This window comes from Elgaria multicarinata, chromosome 7 (genome assembly GCF_023053635.1).
Source record: "Elgaria multicarinata webbii isolate HBS135686 ecotype San Diego chromosome 7, rElgMul1.1.pri, whole genome shotgun sequence".
NCBI lineage: Eukaryota > Metazoa > Chordata > Lepidosauria > Squamata > Anguidae > Elgaria > Elgaria multicarinata.
In genome coordinates this window covers 74,807,733-74,817,394 of record NC_086177.1, presented here as the reverse complement: position 1 = coordinate 74,817,394, position 9,662 = coordinate 74,807,733, and the positions used below count along the sequence as shown (strand labels likewise).

Genomic DNA, 9,662 nt, shown 5'->3' with positions numbered 1-9,662 from the left:
GCTTCTAGCAAGTGAAAAAATAATGCTGGAAAATCAATAATTTAGACAAGTACCTACATTTTATTTGCTCTGTTCTGCTGAGATTTAGAATCCCTTCCCATTTACAGTTTACTTTTCACGGAACATTATTAACTTTTTGGCTTCATACATATTTTCTGTCAGATGCTTTTGATTTGTAATTTACCAAAGTATAATAAACAGTGCAAAAGTCATGAATTTTCTCCTGCATCCTGAGCTCTGTGGTAGGGAAAATGTGATAAAATGTGTACCTTAAGTCTTGTTTGATGATCTCTCAAAGCAAGTTTGCCTTCTGGAAATAATTTCTGAGGTTGAAGAGCATGGTATTAACAGATTTAATGTGGCTATTCAGTGGATTGGACGAGTACTATGTGAGGTTTAACAAAATGAGAGAGACAAATTGAATATCAACAAAACCTACATCTGTGAAGAATTATAAATTTAATTAGGAAAAAAAGGCAAACTTAAAAGATTTCATTAACTAATCAAAATTAGATGTTACGGCTTTAAGATACTTAAATGTCATTTTGGTGTTCTGACCTATAGGATTCTACTACCTTTGCTAAGATCATCTTTTCTTTTACCTGATACTAAGAAGCAGTATTTGGGGTAGATGTTACAGTCACTTCCTAAGCAGTGATCAAGTAGTGATTCCTTGTAAGGGGAAAGAGCTATAACTCTCGCCATTTAAAATGTTGTTGGTCTGCTTCACCATGGTGCTTGCAGATTACAGAAGTCCTGTCTCCCATTTTTAAAGTGTCTGTTCTTGAGCAGATTCCAATTATAGTTGTAATCTTCCACCTTGTGAAATAAATTAGGCATAAAACTATATTTTTGAACACCATATACTTTCTGATTAAGTGTGTTAGTCTACAATATATGTGTAAAAATTAAAGTAGTAATAAAAAGTAGTATTACTGAAGCATCACCCATATATATATATATATATATATATATATTGTTATCTATAAAGTGACCATCGTAAGTTACTCGCTACACTGTATCCTGCACTAAAAAAACTGAAAGCTTATGAAGTGTAGCTGTAGCCTTTTGTAAATTGTAACTAATTTCACCAACATCTGTGTCTAATTGTTGTCTGCATTTGCATTCTTGAGAGTAGATTTATTTTTCCTGTACCACTATGTGGATTCACTTGACCAATCTAAGTAAGGATTAGTAGTTTTAAAGTTATTTTGATTAAAGAATCATTTTTAAATAGCATAACACACAACACATGGTTTAAATAATCCTTAATAGGCAAAGGACTGTAACTGAAGTATGACTAATGAAAATGAAGGTCTTGGATATGAACTCTCACAGCTTATAGAATATTAAAAAGATATGCAAAAATGTACATCATAGATTATGTTGTATATGTAAATATCTCCTAGATGTAGCTTTTAAAAGATGGAGATAGTGGGATAGTTCATTATTCATTTTCAGAATGATTTTTGTTGATTAATGGTCTGGAATTAATCAAATTAAATTTGATATGTCATTATAATCTCATAGTAAAATAATATAAAACATAAATACATTTTACTAGTAGTTGAATTAATAATTATTGTTTTTAAATGGCCTGTCTTATTGTTAACAAGAGATAGCTGTTAAATACGTTTCGTTCCCACCTATAATTTATTCAAGGTGTACAGAAGTAGCAGGAGAGAGCATATCCTAAAGGCATTCTACTTCAGTGTCTGGGGTTAAGAGTAAAAAGTTTCCATCTTACACTTGAGTCATTTTTTTTCTTCCTTTAAAAAAATTGCTTAGCTGTTGCAAATACACATTTGATACTCCAGTTTGATTTGGCTTGCTATGGTCTATTAAAAAGCATACTATGCAGCATTTTAAATACAGTTAGAGGGAGGGGAGAGTTGCAGTCTTTCTATCTGTGTTAGTGCATGCCTTTTGCCATTGTGTGTAACATTATATGTTGTCTGGCTGCTTATAGGAGTGGTGTACTATTGCTAAAGTAGTAATTCTGTCTGTGATTAAAAATAACAAAAACTACAGACACATAAGTGAGATTTGCCTGGATGACTTTTATGGCACTTAAAATGCCTCATCTCTCTTGTCTTTGTTCTGTGATCATCTAAGAGATGTCAGTTCAGGTTGGAGGGAATCCGGAATTCAGACATTTAGACAATGTATGTCATAGTTGGGGAAGTTTTGTTTGTGTTTTCAAGCCAGCAGCCAATCTTCACCTGGGCTTTATCACCTGCTGGCGGTTGTTAGTGGCTTTGGAGGGAATTCTGGTATCAAAGGCTTTTCATTAAATACAACCTAACAGAACACATTTTCTAATAATAAGCAAAAACACTGTACAAGCCTGGAAGGGTTATATATAATTTAATTCCCCCTGAAGAGTCTGCATTATTTGATAATGCACAGGAGTAGTTAATGATCACAGTGTTCATTTTAGTGATATGTGGAATTTTTGTGTAGTATTTGTATTCTTAAACATTGCATAAGCTGTTTTCCCTCATTCTCAGTCATTCTGAAGCGTATGCTGTTCTTTTTAGTTTAATTCACATTGGACGGGGAAGGGGGAGATTAGTGGAAGTCGAATATCTGGCCTACTTAGACATGCAGGAACTTCTCAGTCAATCTATACAAGTGTAACACAGCATTTTCCTTTAAATTCTTTAGCACTGGTTTGCAATGTTTTAAAGTTGACTGGAAGCTGGACTTGCAAACATAAAGGACAGTGTTTGTGTGTGTGTGTGTGTGTGTGTGTGTGTGCATGTGTGTTGGGGAGGAAAACTAACACAATAAGGATAAGAGACTGTCAAGAGTTACAGAGTGGTAGGGATATGTACTTCAGCCCATGATAAAAGCTGAAAGATCTTCAGAGGATGATGGGGAATAATGATAGAGCCATTTTTCTTCGATATGCTTGCTCTGTTAATAGCTACCTAAGCCGGACACCTCTTCCTAAACTACCTTAGCAAGGCTGCTTTGCATGCTGATTGGGGGAGGGGTAATCTAGTGTGCAGCTGTCATAGGCAAGTGATGAATCACTATCCCGTCATTTGGCTGCCTTCTCCATGACATGGGCAGGAGGGGGATAGACCTGCAGGAGGAAACAACAGTTGAGGCTTCAATTTAAAGACAATATGTCTTTCACTGCAGCAGTGCCCCCTCCTTCTCTTTTGGTTAAAAGACAGCATTACCATCCCCAGGAAGATTTCTTTGTTTAGTTAGATTAAGAACTGACATGAACGTGGAATAACAGAGGCTTCTATTTGTGTCCATGGTTTGCAGGTGCAAAAATCCCAAACCAGTTCAGATGTTGCTGTTTCATCCATTTGCAGGTAAGGATAAGATCAAGCTGGACTTTCTGTAGAAAGAACTGCTTAGAAGAAACTTTGGGGGTGTGTGTGTTTTTTCTTCAAGTGATGGACATATATCAGTGAGATTTGCTTTTTGTTCATCTTAATTTGGATAATATTCTTTCAGTGCTTTGAGAATGACTACCTACATATTGTGAACATTAATTTATAGAATGTTCTGTTCAGCACTGAAACTTTTTACATTTTATGCATACATTTCCACATATTTTTAAATGATTATATTGTTTGAATTTGGTCATGAAAGTAACACCAGGAATTTTTTTTTGAAAATTTCCAAGTAGAAATTGTGAAATCAAGTACCATTAGCAAAGAAATTTGCAGCTTGAAAGCAATATTACGTTGCAAAGTAAAATACACGTTCATGTTAGAAAACATACAGTGGAATTCTCTCCATGTTTACTTGGTAGTAAATTCCATTGAGTTCAGTGAGATTTACTCTGAAGTAAGTGTGCACAGGTTTACAGCCATAGGGTGAACTTAATGATTTTTTAAAAAACGTTTTTGGGTAATATCTCACCAAAAACAAAAATGAAGAAAGCAAAATTCATTCACATTTTGGAAACTTTGGGCTTAATACAAACTTATTTCTCATTCCATAAGAATGAATCAAGTGTTCTAAAACTATTTATCTATGTAGACATACCCTTATTCTAGAGTAAGTGGTATATACATATTGCCTCTTAACTGCATTAGAATTGATTTAATAAACAGCAAATTGAAGCTAACATTATGAAAACTATTATTATGATCAAAATATAAGTATTTATTTAGACACATTTCAAGGATACAAAAGAGGAATATATGGTGTAAAATATTGATAATTTTGCACTTATTCTCAGTTGTTATTGTTTCATTTTGATTAAATGACAGCTCAAGTACTGCAAAGTGTTAAGGCAGACTAATTACTGTATGGATTCATTGTATATTGGTCTTATCCCTTTTCAGTTGGGCACACTTTATGTAATCCACAAAGCAAACAAGAGAGCAGACATAATAATGTTTTAATGCTGCATTTGTTTCAGAGGAAACAGAGGAACAATTAAGTAGTTTGCCAGAGTAAACACATACATCAGGAATATCTCATTCCTTGTCAGTAGACTGTAGGTTCAACTATAGCTTCAAGTGTTTTATTTGGTTTGGAGGGCCATTAAATTGTAATTGAGTGGTAATTATATGCAAGCAAACAGTGTTACTATATTGATTTTGGGATGTTCTTTTTAATGCTTTTTAAAAAAAATGTACTTGACATGCTTCATAATAATGGATGGATGGGCTATCAGTGTATGTTTTATTTTGTTAATGCTTGCATATTATATATATATATCCATTAATCAAGAATTGTGTATGTGGAATGGTATAAAAATAAAACAGACTAAAGAAGTAGTCATGTATATGAAATAGTAAAATTAATGTTATAGATGATATGAGGAAGTGTATGGGTTGCCCTTTCATAGAAATGAATGCATTAGTCAAATTTGCTACTCAATTGTTTTTAGATCTATGGAAATGCAGGATCTAGCCAGCCCGCATAGCCGTCTAAGTGGTAGTAGTGAATCTCCCAATGGTCCAAAACTTGACAATTCTCACATAAATAATAATTCCATGACACCAAATGGCACAGAAGGTGAGTCCCTGTTTTCTTTATATATAGTTCATGCATTATTTTACATTAGGCCTTACTTTTTATTGAGCTAGTAAGCATGTATCTGGGATGTACCACTTCAGACTGGAAGTGGGGGTTTGCATGATGGAATGTGCCTCCATACAACAGCAATCTCTTGCATAAAGACAAAGTAGCATGTCAAGAGAACGCTAAACTAACCCCATTCCTTCTGTCATCTAGTTTTCTATCTGGAGTGTGTGTGTTTATGGAGAAGCTTGAATCTGGAATGCTACCATCCTGACACACAGAAATAAATAATAATAATAATAATAATAATAATAATAATAATAATAATACCTAACTAGATAATATTCTACAATTATCTAGATTTCTACATTTAGGGTGCAATCCTGTATCTATTTTCCTGGGAGTAAGTGTCATTAAATGCAATGGGACTTACTTCTGAGTAGATATGTATAGGTATATCTACCCAGAGGTAAGCCCCACTAAATTCAATGTGAGGCTTACCTTAGTGTATAGAATTGCAGCCATTATGTAATAACTATGTTCGAGACCAAGTACAATGGTTGAACAAGGATATAATTTATAGAAGTATGAAAGGAATGTCATTGGCTTTAGGACCCTATAATTTCTACCCTGTACTTCCACTTTGCATTGTTAAATTACTAATATAATGAAAGATTGTGATGTATGCAGATGAAGTAATGTGGGTCACTGTACTGTTGTCTCCAAATACAGAGTTTATACCTCTTAAAAAGGTAGTTCAATGGTGGAAAGAACTGCAATTTAACACTGCAGGATGCATATACGCATATATTATTATTTATTATTATTTATTTATATAGCACCATCGATGTACATGGTGCTGCACAGACCACACAGTAAATAGCAAGACCCTGATAGAAAAGGCATGATAAAACTCCTACAGGTGTACATCGAATAAGCAAAATTATCTTAGCATAGCAAAATCGATAGGAAAGTCCAGATGACAGTTCACTGGAGAATAGTGTACTTTTCATACATTAACACAATTTTCTTTTTAAAAATATTTTTTATAATGGCCATTTTACTTTTTTTAAATTTATTTTTCCATTACAAAGGAAAGGAATGAAAATTACTTTTTAAAGATTGTTTTTGGTTAGATTTGGAAATGCAATGCACTCTTCTAAAAGAAACTTCTTCACACAGATATCCATTCATCCATCACTCCCATGCCGTTTTCCCAAAGCATCTGTGCTATTAGTTCTAAATAGAAGATTATTTGGGGTAATATCAGCGATATCAAATTATTCCTCATTTGTGCTTTTAGCCGCCTTTGAATTTAATTGATGTACATTTGTACCCTCAGTCAGACTTATTCTTGAAATTTTGTTTCTCTAAACTAAGAGAATATATTAAAGCAACATTTAATCAGTACTAGTGATTGAGCACTGCTCTTTAGACAAAGTTATTTGAAACTGCAATCTTCTGTATACTTACTAGGGAATAAACCTCCACCAATCACTGGGGGTTGCTTCCAAATAATCATAGAATTCTGCTGTTTTATATATGTAATTTCAGTGTAAACATAGTGATGAATTTATCTTCTGATTTTACATTTGGAAGCTAAGCATACTGGCTCATCCTTATGAAATCCAGAAATCTCATCCCTAAACACACTTACCTGGAAGCTAAGTCCTATAGATGTTAATGAAATATTTCAAAGTAAGTGTGCTTAGGACCACAACGTGAAGTAGTCTTTTAATATTGATTTTTAAAGAAAATAGAAAAGTTCTGCTGGACATTTTTGTACATATGATTTTGGAACATCTATGAAAAGAACTACTAGCATTTTATTTTCTTTGCAATTTTCCTTTAGGTGACATGACTCTGCTCAGCACTGCAGACTGGTTGTTAAATACTAATGCACAGACCACTGCAGGTTTGTGTAGCCATTGTGAATGCACAATTGTTAGCATGCATTTTAAGGTTTTGAAAAATAGTAAACAGCTCTGATTCTGATTGTCTCTAATAAAAAATGGTAGATGCTGTGCAGTACCCTTAGTAATTTAGGCCACAATCCTATGCAGGCTGGATTGAATGCTATCGAACATCTAAGTAAGCATGCATAGAATCAGGCTATATCAACAGTTTTCAAGTAAACTATTAGTGCATAATGCAGTTATAAATCAGATGCATGTGCTTGTGTGTGTTTGTGGAGGGGGGACTTTGCTTCACAAATGCATATATAGTAAACAATAAACACAGAGTTGTTTTATCTCCTTAGAAATTAGTTTGATTAGGTGCACAATGATTTATTCGTATGTATTACTTATCCCTTTCTGTTTTCTTTTTCTGAGAAGTGTAGAGTTTGGAGAATAGTGAAGGTCTAGGACAACAGTTGGATAGTAGTTATGTGTTGTTTTTTAAAGGATAAACTATTTAAAATAGAATATTCTGACCAGTCATAGAGTTTGTAGAGATGCTATCAGGTTTGGTTCTCACTTGACTTTATAGCATAGAGAATCTATATTCTGCTTGATTGTTGCATGTGGGATGGAAACATGTCCCTGAATAGTCACGTGGTCAAAGTTTGATAAGGGCAGAGTGTATGAAATTCTTCTGTGACCTCATCACTCTGCTACAGCAGTGTAATAATGATATAACATAAATAAGAATGGGGCCTTTGAGTTTGTATGGGGATTTTGTTTGGCATGGTAACAAGTTAATTCTGAAGCAATGTTAAGTTTTACATCATTATGGAATATTGTTGCACAGGATTATATACTTTACAGGTCAAAACTGCTTTCACTAAGTTAAAAAAATGATAACAAACTGAAATGGCTCTGTTTCAAACCCATATTTTAAAATTCCTTTTAAATGTACTGCAGGAGGATGTGGTTGATAGATAGATCTCTGTTAGTAGCTAATATTTTTCACTTCACACTTAGTGGTTAACCTTTTTATGGCGAGGTATTGGAATTTAGGTGGGGTGCAGAACACTTTGGTATAATCATGCATAGTGTTTATTCCTGCAGCATTAGTAGAACACTGAGGCTGCAATGTTATCCACACCAACCTGGCAGTACTTTTCATTGAACTAAATGGATTGAAATGTGCACCAAAGAATCTGAACATTTATGGGAGAAACTGTATTTTCTTAATCTAATCCTAAACATGTTTATAAATAAGGAAGCCCTAATCAGTTTGATAGTACCTACTTCCACATTAAACATATTTATTCATTTATTTATTTATTGCATTTATATCCCGCCTTTTTTCTCCAAGGAACCCAAGGCGGTGTACATAATCCTCCTCCTCCTCTCCATTTTATCCTCACAACAACAACCCTGTGAGGTAGGCTGGGCTGAGAGTCCGTGACTGGCCCAAAGTCACCCAGCGAGCTTCCATGGCCAAGTGGGGACTAGAACCTGGATCTCCCAACTCCCAGTCCAACACACTAGCTGCTAGTTTATTTATGTGCTTCTGTAGGTTTCAGGATGCATTTAATCAGAACTTAATCACCTTGCCTCACATGCACAATTATAGTAATTGTTGTCTGTCAGATCTATATTTCCTAACTTCATGTTAGGAAAAGATGAAAGTATTACCGTAGTTTATTTTGTTTTTCTCATAACCTACCTTGAGCCAGGTGAGAAAACAATGCTTACACTTAATAGGGGTGGGATAGGGAAAGCTAAATCTTAATCAATGTTTGACAAAACTGCTTAGGTTCCTCCCAAGAAACAATTATTGTAGATAATGATTGCAAATAAAATTTACTAATATATGATGGGATGTCATGACTGGCACAAAAGGTTTTGACCATTTCACCAGATAGTGGGCATTTTGGCTACAGTGTTGCCAAGGTTAACCACAACAGAGGTTGGTAGTGAGGAAAACCTCATGCAAGATGTGAATACTGAAGGGAATAAACAAATTGGACATTGTATCAAACTGGCATTTTAGGATGATAGCAGCAGCCACTATAAGCAAAGGAGAGCCACTCTTAATCACTCCAGAGTATATATGTGTGTATTTTTTGGCCAAAGGAAGTAAGGCAGGTGGCTACTAGGAGGAGGGCTTTCTCTATTGTGGCACCCCGGCTGTGGAACAAGTTCCCCAGAGAGGTCCGCCTGGCGCCTACACTGTATTCTTTTCGTCGCCAGCTGAAGACCCTTTTATTTTCTCAGTATTTTAATACCTAATTTAACTTAAATTTAAATTTTGCTCTTTTAATTCTGTATTTTAATCCTATATCAATTTCTGCTGTGTGGTTTTATCCTGGTTGTGCTTTTTATATTGTATTTTGTATTTGGGTTTTTAGATTATTGTTTGTTTTATCATGTTCCTCATGGTTTTAATTTTTGTGAACTGCCCAGAGAGCTTTGGCTATTGGGTGGTATAAAAATGTAATAATAAATAAATAAATAAATATGTATACCTTGTATATAGTAAAGATTTCAAATGGTTATAACGCTGAGGTAGTCGAATTAATATTAGAACTCTTTGGCTTAATGTAATAGAAAATGGATAACTGGATTATATCCAATGGGTTATATCCAATTCTAGTTTAATTTAAGTCCCATTTATTTCAATGGGCCTACTCTAAGTACAACTAACATTGGACACAACTCTATAAGTTCTGTTGTTTGTGTTGTTATGGAAGCACTTAATTATGTAACTAT

At 34.3% G+C, this 9,662-nt stretch overlaps 1 protein-coding gene across 8 annotated transcripts in view; it reads left to right on the top strand.

Annotated features, from left to right (window-relative positions):
• The first annotated feature begins 3,069 nt into the window (after positions 1-3,069).
• EYA1 (EYA transcriptional coactivator and phosphatase 1) overlaps positions 3,070-9,662 on the top strand; it is a 114,338-nt gene continuing 107,745 nt past the window's right edge. For 4 of the 8 annotated variants that reach the window (XM_063130838.1, XM_063130836.1, XM_063130837.1 and 1 more), the window contains exons 1-2: positions 3,070-3,332; positions 4,868-4,995. In XM_063130838.1, the coding sequence (XP_062986908.1) occupies positions 4,872-4,995 (124 nt within the window). In that variant the 5' untranslated portion in view covers positions 3,070-3,332; positions 4,868-4,871. Of the gene's footprint in view, positions 3,333-4,867; positions 4,996-6,853; positions 6,932-9,662 lie in introns of all 8 variants that reach the window. The other 4 variants (XM_063130831.1, XM_063130832.1, XM_063130830.1 and 1 more) reach the window with 2 other exon arrangements.